The sequence below is a fragment of the Eulemur rufifrons genome, chromosome 6 (genome assembly GCF_041146395.1).
Source record: "Eulemur rufifrons isolate Redbay chromosome 6, OSU_ERuf_1, whole genome shotgun sequence".
NCBI lineage: Eukaryota > Metazoa > Chordata > Mammalia > Primates > Lemuridae > Eulemur > Eulemur rufifrons.
The window spans coordinates 97598040-97612768 of record NC_090988.1 but is presented as its reverse complement, the minus strand read 5'-3'; the positions used below and the strand labels follow the sequence as shown (position 1 = coordinate 97612768).

The 14729-nt window shown below is 56.8% G+C and overlaps 1 protein-coding gene across 8 annotated transcripts in view; it reads right to left on the bottom strand.

Annotated features, from left to right (window-relative positions):
* The window catches only part of NRXN2 (neurexin 2), a 100099-nt gene that overhangs the window by 38342 nt on the left and 47028 nt on the right, over nucleotides 1-14729 (bottom strand). For 7 of the 8 annotated variants that reach the window (XM_069470224.1, XM_069470228.1, XM_069470225.1 and 4 more), the window contains 6 exons: nucleotides 7625-7651; nucleotides 6022-6141; nucleotides 5256-5637; nucleotides 4456-4646; nucleotides 2826-2999; nucleotides 2337-2456 (listed from right to left, as the gene is read on the bottom strand). In XM_069470224.1, the coding sequence (XP_069326325.1) occupies nucleotides 2337-2456; nucleotides 2826-2999; nucleotides 4456-4646; nucleotides 5256-5637; nucleotides 6022-6141; nucleotides 7625-7651 (1014 nt within the window). The remainder of the gene's footprint in view (nucleotides 1-2336; nucleotides 2457-2825; nucleotides 3000-4455; nucleotides 4647-5255; nucleotides 5638-6021; nucleotides 6142-7624; nucleotides 7652-14729) is intronic. The other variant, XM_069470227.1, reaches the window with a different exon arrangement.

The window sequence follows — 14729 nt, the reverse complement described above, 5'->3', positions numbered from 1 at the left end:
TTCCACCGTGGCCGATCCCACCCCCCTCCTTCTCTTCTGCTGGGGTCCTGCATGGCCTTGTCCATCACCAAGGCCCCAAGAAGACCAGCCATAGAAAGAGCACGAAATGTCAAGCAGAGGCAAGTTCAAAGGACGAGCAGCCCCAGGAGCAGAGGGGTGTGATTTGAAAAGCCCTGGCAGAGCCCTGCTCCCCAGATTCCTGCCCTGCCTTTCAGGGGTGGAGATCTCAGAGGGTCACTAGGCTCAGCGCCACTCGGAGGATCAGCACGCTAAGCCCCTTGCAGGCTCCCAGGTTGCACCCACCTTGTCTTAGCTCCACAGCTTTGCTCAGGCTATGCTGCCAGGCATGAAGACCAGTGCTTGGGGATGGTGACAGTTCCCAAGACCCCAACTATCCCTGCCTCCCACCAGCCTGGAACCCGGAGGAGGTGCTCTTCCCACCCCTGCCAAAAGGTAGCGTGTCCCTCTAGAGCCAGCCCCGCCCCCCCACCTCCCCACATCCATTTCTATGCCCCCTTCCTGGAAGGCTCCACTGGGTGGGAGCAAAGCAGTGAGGTAGGCAGCAGCACTTCTGGATGCTGATTCCCTCCACCCTGGCAAGAAATGCACACCAGGGGCAGCACCACCACCACCCAGAGCTGAACAACAGAGTCGGGAGCACCTAGGTCCTAGCTGAGCTCTCCCTCCCACCCCCATGACTTGGGGCAAGTCCTGCTTCTTCCCGAGACCCGGGTTTCCTCATCAATTAACCAGGGAGGAGGTCTCCATCCCACTCCCTTCTCTGAGGATCAAATTATAAGGGCATTATAAGCTGCAAACACTAAACTATCAGTGGGGAGTGTTACTACTATTAATAAGTTCCAAAGTTACCATCATCTCCAGATCTGTGCAAAGCTGAATTACCTGGCTGGGAACAGGCCCAACCTCAGCCCCATCTTTACACCATGGCAGCCAGGGTTGGAGGGCCCCTGAGCTGGCCATTGTCTGGGAAGCTTTGGAAGGCACAGAGAGCAGCAGGTGAGATGAGGAAAACCCTGGGGGACAGAGTAGAATGTGGTGGTACACGGGGCTGACTGTGCCAGGAAAGTGCTGAAGGAGACGCGCTGGACATTTTTTCAAAGGCAAAGGAAAAACCAAGAGCCCCAATCCCTGGAACTAATAGGCTTCTCCTATAAGGAACTCAAGACTCACCCAGGTGACGAAGGTCCGGCAGTGTGGTATGGAGGCAAAGGCACTGGCCTGGGTTCTCACCCTAGATCTGCTGTTCACTACCCTCCAGAAACCTACTGTCCTCTCCAGGCCTCAGTCCATGTTTGTACAATGGAGAAGCTCCATACCCCCTCCGTGTGTGTGTGTGTGTGTGTGTGTGTGTGTGTGTCTTTTCCCAGGCAGCTGACTTTTTTGCTTGGTCTTGCAGCAAGGCTACCCCGGGGAAGACAATTTGAGCGATGTCTGAGGAGACTGCATTCTGCTCAGTGACCCGATCATTGGAGGGAAACTCCAAAGCACCCCACAAAATAGAAGGTTTCCTCCCCCCACCCTGTTCCTGCCCCCGCTGCCCTCCCTCTGCCAGGCTCTGACCAGCTGCCGGCCACCAGCCACTAGGGACTGAAAACTGCTGCTGAAGCTGCCCTCTCTGGGAGGGGCCTAAAACAATACGCAAGTTAGCAAGCAGATGCCCAGCCAGGGAGAATAACCAATCAAGGACACCACCAATGTCCTTGTGGCTCAAAGGGACAACCTGCAGCTAGGATTCTAGGGGGAGAATGAGGGAACAGCAGCGCCCATGTCCAGGGAAACCAGATGTCCAACAGCCTGGCCTCCTGGGAACCTCCCAAGCCTGCCCTCTGGGGTGTGGGCCTGCTCCTGGTAGGAAATAACGGGCTCCCACTGCACACTCTGAGGGCACCAGAGCAGAGGGGGTGCAGGTTGATAACTGCCCCCTCCCTGTAAATAGTGTGTCTGTGTGAGGTACAGGTACAACATGTAAAGCCATCACCAAAATCACACAGGACAGCAACAAGTTCACCCACAGAGGCTGACACCGTTGGCTGTGGGTGAAGGGAGCAGAGTCCCGCCAGCTCGGTGAGGAGGAAAGGCCATCTATCAATGGACTGGCCCAGAGATGCAGGCAGCAGCAATCCTGCACAGCCCCAGGAGACTCCGAAAAGGGACAGCAGCCAGCAGCTCCCCTTGGCCTCTCAAGACAAGGGGTGAGAAGGAAGCAAGCAGCATGGTTCTTGGGCTCCCAGAGACCCTCTTTCCTCCCTGGCAGTCTCTATGGCTGGGAATGGGCCCAGATCTCCCCTGACCCCCCAACCCTTCCAAGCACTCACGGTCGTTGCAGACAGGGCCTCCATAGGAAGTCATGGTGCAGTCACAGGTGAAGCCATCCCACTGCTGCAAGCAGACGCCCTGGTTGGCACAGGACTCTTCGGTGCAGGTGGTGCTGGGGCCTGAAAGGGGCAGGAGAGGGAACACCCCCAGCTCAGCCAAGCCCCCTCCCTCCCAGGAGGTGCGGAAGCTTCAGGACCAGGTGGAGAAGTCCTACTCTGAGCTCTGCCAGGCTGAAAGGGCCAAGTACTGATAAGGGGGACGGGGGTGGGAATGGGAGGAACTCCAGGACTACAGGGTGGGAGGTAAGAGGGAGGGCAAGTGTCCCTTCACCTGCCTGTACCCCTGCCCCAGAACTGTGGCACAGGCCCCACAAGGCCTGAGAAGGAAGCCCACTTTGCCGAGCAGAGGCTACCTGCCCCTCTCTGCCTCTGCAGCTGGCCTTCTTGCAGCCAGCAGGGTCACACCTAACTCCTCCACCCTCCACTTACCGTCACAGCCCCTCTCCACCTGCCCGATGCGGTGCAGGGCGTCAGCGATGAGGTCTGGGAGGCGCCCGTTGAGGTCCACGGAGGCCAGGCAGCCCTGAAAGCCATCCCGGGAGGCCACCAGCTTGGGCAGGTTGCTGAACATATTCTTGCTCAGACCGCCAATGTACAACTCCCCTGCAAAGGGAGTGGGGTCAACTGAGGCATCCAGGCCCTCATTCCCCTCCCAGGGCACCGGCATCTGGCCGTCAGATCTTCCCAGCCCTCTCAAGCTCCCAGTCCAGACTCCAGATCCCTTGCAGAGATCCAGCGACCTGCAGATCCCCGCCCCCCACCTCTTCCTTCTTTTTTCTTCATTTTGCCATCTGTCTGCTCCCCTCCCAGAGAAGCCCAGATGCTTGGGGGAATGGGGGGTGGGGGGACAGCTGAAGGAACCTGCTCCGTGCTCTCTCCCACACATTTGATTCCAGTTCCGGCCTGTAATCAGGGCCTTTCATAGATGCAGAGCCCCATCCCCTCCACCTCCACTCCCTCCCTCCTGAAGTCTCCCATTCTCAGAACTCCCTCAAGCCTCTCCCAACTCTGAGTTCTCTCCTAGGGAGTTCTAAGCCCAGCTCCCTTCCCCCAACAACTAGGGCTTGTCCTGGGGACTCTGGGAAGAAGTTGTCCTGGGGACACCTGACACCCGCCACCTCCATGGAGCTGAACTCCCTGGAAGCCTTGGCCAGCCCAGAGCAGAGCTTCAGTTAAGACACTGGTCACTGGCTCAGTGCAACACAAGACCAGCCAAGATAACCCCTAGGCTCGCTGCCACTTCGGATTCTCTGTGACACATCGCCCCCTTCTGGGAGCAAGGAGAAGTCGCAGCATTATGCTGCAAAATCCAACAGATTCAGACCTGACTAGGGCAGGGCATGGAATTCAGGGGTCTCTGAGAACCCTCCCCAAGCTCTAACAGTTTGAACCACACTGACACCCAGGGGTCCCTATGGGGCTGAGGGCTGCCTTGGGCATGTGCAAGGAATAGCTCACATTGCCCCCAGTGGAGAACCCTGGAGAGGCTGCAGACCTCTTAGCTCACCCTCCTCTTCCCTGCTCTCACTCAGTCAGTCACTCTGGGGGCAGGCAATGACCGCTTCAATGGCTACTGAAGAGGCCCTGGGGAACATGGGACCCTGTGTCACCCTGAACACACCAGGGAAGCCTGGGTCCAAAAAGTCTCAGAGCTGACCCAGCCCGGTGCCCAGGACAGTTGCTTCAGGGATTCCCTCTGCCTCTCGTTGTCTGCCCAGGGAGGTGCTGAGCTCCCTCCTCACTGCAGCCCTCCACCAAGGCAGGATTATCAACCTCAGAGGTCCAAGAGGTCCTTGGAAGGCCTGGGCTACCTACTCCTAGCTCTAGGACGCCACCAAGCACCCCTGCAACCAGGCTTTCCGTGTTGAGAAGCAGACTCGCAGGCGCGCTGAGCAGAACTTTGACAGGACAATGTCAGGTGGGCAGAGCAGAGAAGGGAAAGAGAAGTGGAAGCTAGGGGCAGGGGGAGAGGGACGCAGCAGCTGGGAGGGGTCAATCTTGCTGGGGGGAGGGGGTGTCTGGGCTAGGGCCAGGCCTTCTCCAGAGGCCCCAGCCCCACCTTTGAGATCGAGGTTTCGGGCGCCATTGGAGTGCTGCGTGACAGTGCGGGAGTCAATCTTGAGCGTGTGCACGTTGCCTGGGTCCCTGGACACCACCACGTTGTGCCACTGGTTGTCATTGACTGGTTTGTCTGAGTTCCCCTTCATCAAGGACGGGCCATTCCCCAGGTCAAACACGTAGTGGATGTACCTGCCCCACAGTAGGGAGGAGACACTGGGTCAGGGTGGGGGTGATGCTGGGAAGGTGGGGTGAAGAGGAGCTATGGCTGGCAGGGGTCCTAGAGGCCAAGGGAAGAGGGGGTTGAGAGGGAGACCCCATTGGAGAGGGACCAAAACCAATGGCAAGAGGGCTATGGTGTGAGATCCTGTCATGGGGAGAATGTGGGGAGGGAGGGCCATTGAGGAGCTGGCTCCTGTGACACAGGCTCAGAAGAGGGGATGGTGGAGGCTCATGGGACAACAGGGTCCTCTGGAGGCAGGGACTGGGCTGCTCTGGGGTGGGGTCCTCTAAGGCAAGAGAGGAGCAAGGCTGACTTCTGCCTGCAGAGGGTGGAGAGCCTGAGCCAGGACAGTGGGGAGAGAACAGCCATAACTGGACGCCCGGGCAAGGAAGCAGCCGGGGAGTCAGCAGAGTGGGACAGGGGGTGCTTCTCCATCTTGGCTGGTGGTTGGAGACCTCAATCACGACCTGTGGCTCGAGGGGACTAGACACCCTCACCACTGGCTGGGGGAGATACATCTGGTTCAGCAGGGGAAGGGGGCCACTTCCTTGACACCAGTGCAATGCCCAGCCCCTCACCCCTTGACCAGCTCGATGACAATGAAGTCATTGCCGTTGCCCGAGTTGAACAGGAGAAGCCCATCAGGGGCCGTGGTCTTGAACTGGAAGAAGAGATGCATGGAAGCATAGGCTTGGAGCGTGGCGAGTGCCAGGTAGCTGCTTCGACTCTTGAAGGTGACAGGATCGGCCACGATGGCACGCAGGCCAAAGCGAGCATTGAGCTCACAGTAGGTGATGTCGCCATCCTTGCACTGATCCATGTAGGGCTGGCCATTGAACACCAGCCCGCTCAGGTGCCCAATGAAGTTGGAGGGCACCACAGAGATGAATCGCCGCTCCGTCATGATACCCGTCTCAATGTTGTGGAACTCCAGTCGCGTGTGGGCTCCTGCCATCTGTCCTGCTCGGGACAGGAGACTGAGATGAAGGGGATGGCTCTAGGGCACAGGCCGCAGGATCATTTCTAGGGCTGAGCCTCAGGTTCCCAGTAACCTCCCCTCCATACAAGGGCCACACGTGAGCAACATCAGAGATGCCCTCGGCTAAGTGCTAGCAGCAAGCACAGCTCGCGGAGGAGTCCAGGGCCGGCAGGCTACCAGGGAAATGCTGCCTGCAGGGCACTGAAATGGTCCCTGGGCCCCAGACCCCCATAATGTACCACCCCTGAGGGAGAAATGGCAGAGGCAGCTCGCCAGAACACTGTCCAGGCTGTGGTTACCAAGTAGAATGGGGCTAAGCACAAGTCACAGAAATGTGTCCACCTCCCTAGGCCCAGACCACCTACCTTCCACGGTCACATTGTCCACAGACAGCTGCAGGCTTTTGCCACGCCGCACCACCCTCACCGTGTGCCACTCATTGTCATTGAGCTTGTGCCCCGCAAAGAGTGTCTCCGGGCCTTTACCTGTGGCACCAAGGGGGGAGTGAGTATGGCACCTACACACACTCACAGGTGGCTTCCGGTACCACCCCAGGCACACAGACAGCCTCCCCACCCACACACGTGTGCACACACATATCCACACACAACCTCACCTGTGCACACAAGTACACACACCCACAGCCTGGCCTCACACCTACCCAGAGTGTGTGCATGCTCAGAGCTTTCACACCCCCAGTCCTAAACCCAGATGCTCCGTACCGCCCTTTGTCCAACTTCAGAGGGGGCCAGGCACCCGGAATGTGAAGTGACTGGGGCCCCTGCAGCTGTGCCCTGAGGCTTTGCACCCAGACACTCCTACCTACAACCAACACACTCTTCCCCCAGACTCCTAAGGGCCTTCAGTGTGCGTAGCTAGCAGCTAAATTCGCAGCGTATAAGCACAGACCTAAAACTTTCCCCAAAATTTACACAGCCTCACCATGCACCCAAAAGTAAATGTGCACCCACAGCTTCATCCTCCACAAACACCCAGCTCCCCCATCCACGGTGGGACCCAATGTGACCTTTCTGCCTGGTTAACTCCACACACTGGTCATGCAAACACATGCGTAGCCCATAATTGTGCAGCACAGCTAGAAAGGGGAATGTTCTGTTTCCTAGGAATTATGACCATTTGTTCAAACCAGGATTATCAGCTTCCAGAGTCTAAAACAAAACATACTTATCTTTTATCTTTAAAATGTTGCTGAACTTTGCGGCACTCCCAGGTCATTCCTGGGCCACCCCCTGGGGCTCCCTCCTGCAAGGGCTGGAGGGGGCTGAAGGAAGTCCGAGGGGCACACAGCACACCACACCACACACACATAACGGAAGGGGCGCCGAGCACACACAGCCTCTCTGCCTGTGCCCACCATGTTCACGTGCTCCCTCCCGTGAGCAAGCCCCCATTTGGCAGAAACTTGTCCCTCAGCTGACACAGAAGCTGAGCCGTGGAGGGCTGAACTCCCAGGGCCCTGGACATGCTCCCCTCCTGCCCTCATCTTCTTTCCCATGTGCCTCGGCTTCCCCCTTGTGGCCACCTCTGGAGATGCAGCGGCATATCCCCAGCCCCTCCCAGGTTCCTCCCTGCCAGCCAATAGGACAGGGAGCAACCACTGCAGGTGCCACCCAAGTCTTTGCCCCAGCCCTGGACTTCTACCTCCTGCTCCCCTTCTGCGGCCTTGGGCGACAAGGCTTCCTGGTCTCCCCTTCCCAGAACCCAGTGAGCGTCCTAGTCATGGACCCTCCGCCAGCTCTCCTAGGTGCTGCTTCATCTGGTCCCCTCTGCCCTCCACAACCACACGCCCCCCGGCCCCCAACACCGTCCCCTTCCCCACACCCACCACCCAATCCCCACTCAAGCCAGCATTTGAGGCTTCCCCTCCCCCACCCTTCCTCCCTCAGTCCCAGCGTCCAGCACCCCAGTTCCCTTGGGTCTCTGCAGAAGAAGAGGGAAGCCACTTACTGGGTGCGCAGCCGACGCGCAGGCAGTCTGGGGGGGCCATGGGGCGGGCAGAGGAGGGGAGGGGAGACAAAAAGGCAGAACAAGTTTTTTTCTTTTACATCCTTCACAGGGAGGGGTGTCTGCGGGCGGGGGTTCCCCCCCAGGGCCACTTTCCGGGGACCACGCGTGCCCAGGTGCCCTCTCCCCTTCCTCAGTAGGACCCCCGTCCCTCCTGCCCCCAAGAGGGCTCCAACCCTCCCCAGAGCCAGGAGGCAAGGCAGTCAGGTGATGGGAGGAGGACTTTCATCCCTCTTCTTAGAAGGGCCCAGGCCTCTGGTGTCTGAAGGAGACGGGCACCTTGGGAACCCCAGTCATACAGGGGACCATAGGGGCTAGGGGCTTGACCAACCCCACATCTCCCCAGTCTCCAGGAGGGAGATGGATGGGGATGGCCAGAGTCCCTGCATCCCCTGCTCTGGGACGACCCCCTGCTCAGAGCAGGTGTGACAAGTCACTTCCTGTGCCCCTTTGGGCTCTGAGCTAAATGGAGGGGTCTGCCCCAGGGCCCCCTTCCCGAGGCCATATACCTCCCAAAGCCCCAGGGGCTGGCACCACCCCTGCAGGAATCTTCCTCCTACCACTTCCCATCCTGGGGGATTCCAGGTTGTCCCTAGGGATGGGGGGGGTCATTCACCCTGAAGAGGACCTAGTATTAATCTGCTTTCCTAGGGAGGAGCCCAGGCTTCACAGATGGGGACACTGAGGCTCCCAAAATATGGCTTCTCTGAGGACACAAAGCAAGTCAGGGACAAGCAGGCACCATAGGCAGTCTCCTGCCCCTGCCTAGTCCCGGCATTGCTGCACTCTGATTTCAAGAGATGATCAGGAAGCACATGTCTATGCAGAGCCTACAGCCCAAGGCCCCGGGGCCTCTGGCCATCCCTCTGGTTGAACACACCACCCACAAGGTGGGAGTCAGGCAGCCCTTGCAGAGGGAACAGAGAACTAGGGTCCTGTAGAGTTCAGGCTGAAGGCCCTAAGGCTGCCTGCACTGCTCCACCAGACCCAGAACCTGACTCAGCCCGAGGGAGAGGTGCTGGCTGTAGCTGCAGAAACCCCTGCACAGAGTGACAGGACACTCACTAACTTGCTGTGTGGCCTCCAGCAGAGCACTTCTCTCCCAGCCTTGACTTCCCTCCCTGTGAGTTGGGGGGCTGGAACAGGAGGATCCTGAGCAGGGAGAGGGTAGCAGGTGTGCACTGGGCCAGCCTTTGCCTTTCAGAAAGGGGCTGTCTCTAGCCCTCAATTAACAGCAATCTTCTGGCCTCCTGTCACTCCTTCCTGAACAGGCTCTGCCCACATGCCCCATGGCCCAGGAAGCAGAGGAGGGTGGCACCTGGCATCCCTTGGGCCCCTGAAGGTTCCTGCAGTGGAGATAAACCAATGGCCCCTGTGGCTCTGGGGGCCATGGCCCCTCGGGCAGTACAGCTGAGCTCCACACGCGTTGTCAACCGCAGCAGAAGAGTGGGGGGAGCAGCCAGGACCCTGAACCACAGCCTGGCACCATGGGGGTGCAGAAGAGGCAGAGAAAGGCCAAAGGGCAGACACAAGGGAAGTGAGAAGTCACAGTGAGAGGAAGGAGGCAGAGAGGGTGCAGAGAGAAAAGAGGAAGAACAGGGGAGCAGAGGGGAGGAGAGGCTGGACAGTGGGGGAAGGGGAGGATATCGGAGTGAGGGTGGAAGAGTGCCAGGCCCTGGAGTCAGGTCCCGGCGGCTCTCTCAGGGCCAGCAGAGTCTTCACCAATGAAGGGTCCAAAAAAGAAAAAAGGGGGCTGGAAGGGCAGGCCAGGCCCCTGTTGGGAAAAGGCCCGAGGGAGGAGCTCAATTCTCTCCCTTCCCCATCAGGGGAGCACCAGGAATGGGGGGGGTCCATCTGTCTAGAGAAGAGGTGTCAGCTCTCGGCCCACCCCTGCAGTTACTCCACCCTTGGAAGCCCCCACTCCAGTGGGGTTTGAGGAGAATGAACACACCTTGAAGATGGGTGGCACAGGTGGGTGGTGGGGGGAGACAGCCCCACCCCAGAGGAAAGCCAGGGGCCCAGCAGGAGTGGGAGAAACCCAGCCCCTTCAGCACACACATGCACCCAAGCACAGTTCAGGGAACACTAAGCAGTAACCTGTTAACTAGTGACCTGTGCCTCAAGTGCAGGGAATGGGCATAAGTGATTGGTCTGCAGAGACAGACCCACCAAGGCCTGACTGGACACAGAGACCAGGGTTGTCATATGAACATGTGATGGGACCAATGGCAGAGAGCAGTCTGCATGAAAAGGAACTCGGGGGAAGAACACGGGCTTCCCGGCCCCACCCCACAGACTGGAGAGGGTGGGCCCACGGCTCCAGTACATCTAAGCGACATCACAGAGTGGCAACATGCACTCCAGATCCAGCCCTCATTCAGAGCCAGCTCCCAGCAGCCCGATCTCGATGACTACTGACCAGCACCAGGTGGGAAGGCAGTGCACGCTCCCATGGCCCCTGGGGGAAAGAGCTTTGGGATACAATGTGTATTTAACCTGATTTAAAACATGAAGAGTCGCACTTGCTCTGTTTGGTTCAAGAGGGCAGAACTAGTGGGAATTTCAGAAAGGTAGGGTGACGTTAAGAAACAACCCAATGATCAGAATGGCCATAGAAGTGGGGGGTGGATCTCCCCACATTGGTGGGAAATGCACAGGCAATTCACATAAAGGGGGTTGAAAGAGGTGACCCCTTGCAACTCAAAGATTTCCTAATTACACTGCACCCTTCATGTCAGCTGCACTAGCAGCCGGGACCCCACAGGCACACCTAGTGATGGACAACTCCAGGGAGGGGAGAAGGGGACAGGCCAGGCTGGGCACTGACCCCAGAGACCAGACACAGGGCAGAATGTAGGGACCAAGGTCACACTGGAACAGGGCAAAGAATCCAGGAGACTCTACCATCCCCTAGGGACAGAAAATCAACTGCCCTGCTCAGGGCTGGAGACAGCAGAGCTCAGGGACCTCGCTCAGTGTCTGCAGGAGTGGTGGGGGCTGGAGGCACGATCCGGTTCCTCTGGATCCTCTGTCTGGAAAGAGGCAGCAGTGCCATTTTGGCCCTCTCTTGTCTCGCAAATATCCCATTTCTTGAGGGTGTCACTGAGGCCTCCTCCCAGCTGTCCTGCCAAGTGGTCACTGGCAGCCTCCACTCTCTCTTCAGGCCCAGCCCTGAGTCTGTTTCAGCCCACCAAGTGCCTCCTTACAGCACCAGACCGCACAGCCGGAGACCAAGCCTCCCAGGCTTCTCCCAGTTCGCCAGCAGATGCAGCCTGGACAGGGGCCTTGGCGCTGCTCCTGTCCGTGAGGCCCTGAGGCCCTGGGGAGTAGGCAGGTGGGGATCAGAATGAGGCTCCCGAGGTGGGGGCCAGACTGGGTTATGCTATGTGGAAGCAAGCCCCAGGCCCGGCTCCAAGCTTAGGTCCCTGTCTCAGTGTGGTCTTCCTCTAAGGCGGCTGGGGGTCTCTACATGCGTGCCTTGCATATAATGTCTTGTATAATGTCTTCATTCCCATTATTACATTGGAGCCTCAAAACCACCACAGAAAGCAGGCACGAGATTTGTATCCTCATCTGACAGATTAAAAAAACAGAGACGCTGGGCGCAGTGGCTCATGCCAGTAATACTAGCACTCTGGGAGGTCGAGACAGGAGGATCGCTTGGGCTCAGGAGTTCAAGACCAGCCTGAGCAAAATTGAGACCCCACCTCTACTATAAATAGAAAAAATTAGCCTGGCATGGTGGCGTATGCCTGTAGTCCCAGCTACTCAGGAGGCTGAGGCAGGAAGATCGCCTGAGTTCAGGAGTTTGAGTTGCAGTGAGCTATGGTGATGCCACTGCACTTTAGCCCTGTCAAAAAAAAAAAAAAAAAAACAGTAATCCTAGCACTCTGGGAGGCCGAGGTGGGCGGATCGTTTGAGCTCAGGAGTTCGAGACCAGCCTCAGCAAGAGCGAGACCCCATCTCTACTAAAAATAGAAAGAAATTATATGGACAGCTAAGAAATATATATAGAAAAAATTAGCCGGGCATGGTGGTGCATGCCTGTAGTCCCAGCTACTCGGGAGGCTGAGGCAGGAGGATCCCTTGAGCTCAGGAGTCTGAGGTTGCTGTGAGCTAGGCTGACGCCACGGCACTCACTCTAGCCTGGGCAACAGAGTGAGACTCTGTCTCAAAAAAAAAAAAAAAAAAAACAGGCCGGGCACGGTGGCTCACACCTGTAATCCTAGCACTCTGGGAGGCCGAGGCAGGCGGATTGTTTGAGCTCAAAAGTTCAAGACCAGCCTGAGCAAGAGTGAGACCCTCGTCTCTACTAAAAATAGAAAGAAATTATATGGACAGCTAAAAATATATATAAAGAAAAAATTAGCCGGGCATGGTGGTACATGCCTGTAGTCCCAGCTACTCGGGAGGCTGAGGCAGTAGGATCGCTCGAGCCCAGGAGTTTGAGGCTGCTGTGAGCTAGGCTGACGCCACAGCACTCTAGCCTGGGCAACAGAGTGAGACTCTGTCTCAAAAAAAAAAAAAAAAACAAAAACAAAAAACCCAGAGTATTTATATGGGAAATGACTTACCCAGCAGTGAAAGATACCAGGGTTAGACCCTAGGTCATCTGGTCCTAAGCCCAGCACTCTTCCCATTACAGCCCAAGGCTGGGTTGCTGGGTAGGGACCACCCGTGTGTCCACAACACCTACACAGTGGCCACACACCTCTGTGTACACGCATCAGGAGGTGTCTGTAGACAGATGCATCTGCACCAAATGTTTGGTCACAGCTTGTCATGAACCATGCGATAGCATTGCAGCACATACATCTCCCTGGGTGGGGGCAGGGGCACAGCCAGGGGTGAGGGGTAGGTGGAAGGACAGTCCTGTTGGCTGTCAGTCTGGGAAGCCTATTCTTAACACAGTGGGTCTTCCAAGAGGGCCACCTTGTTCTCTGACTTCTGAGTACTCGTGTGGCACAGAGGAAAAGCATGCTCACAGAGAGGAGAGGGTACGTCCTAAGGTGAAAGGTCCCAAGGGCCCACCAGGACAAGTTTTCCTGGCCAAGGATGCTTCCTCTTGTCTAATCTAAAGAAACACAGCTTCTTCCCAGGGGCCCAGGACAATCTAAGCAGCAAGAAGCATCTGCCTTCCCTGAAAATCAAAGGCCCAGATTTTCCCTGCTGTGTCCCCATCAAGCACAGAGCCATGTGGCTTAGCCACATGAAGAACACACATATGCCGGGGTGAAGGCAGGGGCATCGAATGCTGGGTACACAGACCTGGGCAGTCTGAGAGGCATAAGCCACTCATGGGGTCCTGGGCTGGGCCTTCCTCCCTGGACAGTTTCAGGGATGCAGGGGACCCTGTGCAGACTTGTGGAGCTTCGGCCAAAGGGCGTGTCCTGGCCTGCTTTCCCCTGCAGAGCTGCCTCCCTCCACCCACTTTACAGGCTGCGATTGTGGTTAGAAGCAGAGCTGCAAGGAACCCCTCACACCAACTCTGCACTGGCCACCTGCACACCTCCCCACCTCCAGCCCCGCCTCTCTCGGCAAGTCCTTGTCCAAGGAATACCAAGGCCATGTGGCCAAAAGGGAAAAAGGAAAGGATACAGTATAAATATAATAATGAGGTAATGGGCCCCCAAAAGGCCACAGTCTGTCCCCCAAATGCCCTAGAGACCAGTGTTAGGCTGGGACTCTGGATAAATATTTAAAAGCTCAAATCTCTGTATTCTCTCCAGTTGAGGATTCTAATCTACTCAGAAAAACCCTCCTTCTCCTCTAGGCCCAGGACACAGAGGTGACTGTAGTGGCCTGAAGACTTCCCACATGGCAGGTCCTTCAGTGCTACACTTTCGTATTCTTTGAGAGGCCAGTATGAAATGGACAGATTTGACCCTACCCTGAACAGCTTAGGACCTCTCACTCCCAGAGTTCCCCTGCTCTGAAAGCTGCATACAGGTGGGGACTTTGCTTATTCACTGCTGTAGCCCTGGCTTGGAACATGTGTGGCACTTATCAGGTGTCCCATAAATATTAGCTGCATAAGTGAACCTGTTGCTTCCTTTTTGCACTGACCACAAGAGCCGAAGCCCATGGAGAGAGCCTGCCAAGCCTCATGGTCCGGCCCACATAGACACCCTGGGGACTGCAGGTGAAGTGGGGCCGAGGCCTGCTCTCACCCATGGGCACGGAGGGCCAGCAGCCTAATGCCCCTCCACCCCCAGCCCTGTCAGAGGCGATGGGAAAAGCACTGTACTTTAAGGCAAATGAACTGGTTTGAGTCCTAGCTCTTCCCCCTGCCATCACTAGCTTTGCAATGTTGGACAAGTCAATATATGAAATTCAGAATCTATAAACACGGATAGTAAGGTCTGCCAGGTGATCTTGTGTCTTCATAGAGTAGCTATGGGGCTCAAACATGAAAGTACATGGAATGACAAGGGGAAGACGGCATGTCCCATGTGTCCAGTGTACACATGTGCACCTATAAACGCCAACACAGAGACGGCTCTTTAAACGGAGCAGAACAGACAAGGGCGGCTGCGTGCAGGGGCCAGGTCTTGCTCATCTCTGCATCTGCCACGCACTGACTCAGCACCATTGGGCGTCAGTGAGTGCTTCCCAAATGAATGAACCAACGTATGAGCAAGTGGATGAGCCCACAACCAAGAATGAGCTATACCATTACATGAGTGTGCAGGGCAGACGCCACCAAGACTCCACGTGAGGCCGGGCATGGTGGCTCATGCCTGTAATCCTAGCACCCTGGGAGGCTGAGGCGGGCAGATCATTTGAGCTCGGCAGTTTGAGACCAGCCTGAGCAAGAGTGAGACCCCATCTCTACTAAAAAAATAGAAAAAAATTAGCTGGACAACTAAAAAATATATATATAAAAAAAATTAGCTGGGCATGGTGGCACATGCCTGTAGTCCCAGCTACTCGGGAGGCCGAGGCAGTAGGATCGCTTGAGCCCAGGAGTTCGAGGTTGCTGTGAGCTGGGCTGATGCCACGGCACTCTAGCCTAGGCAACAGAGCGAGACTCTGTCTCAAAAAAAAA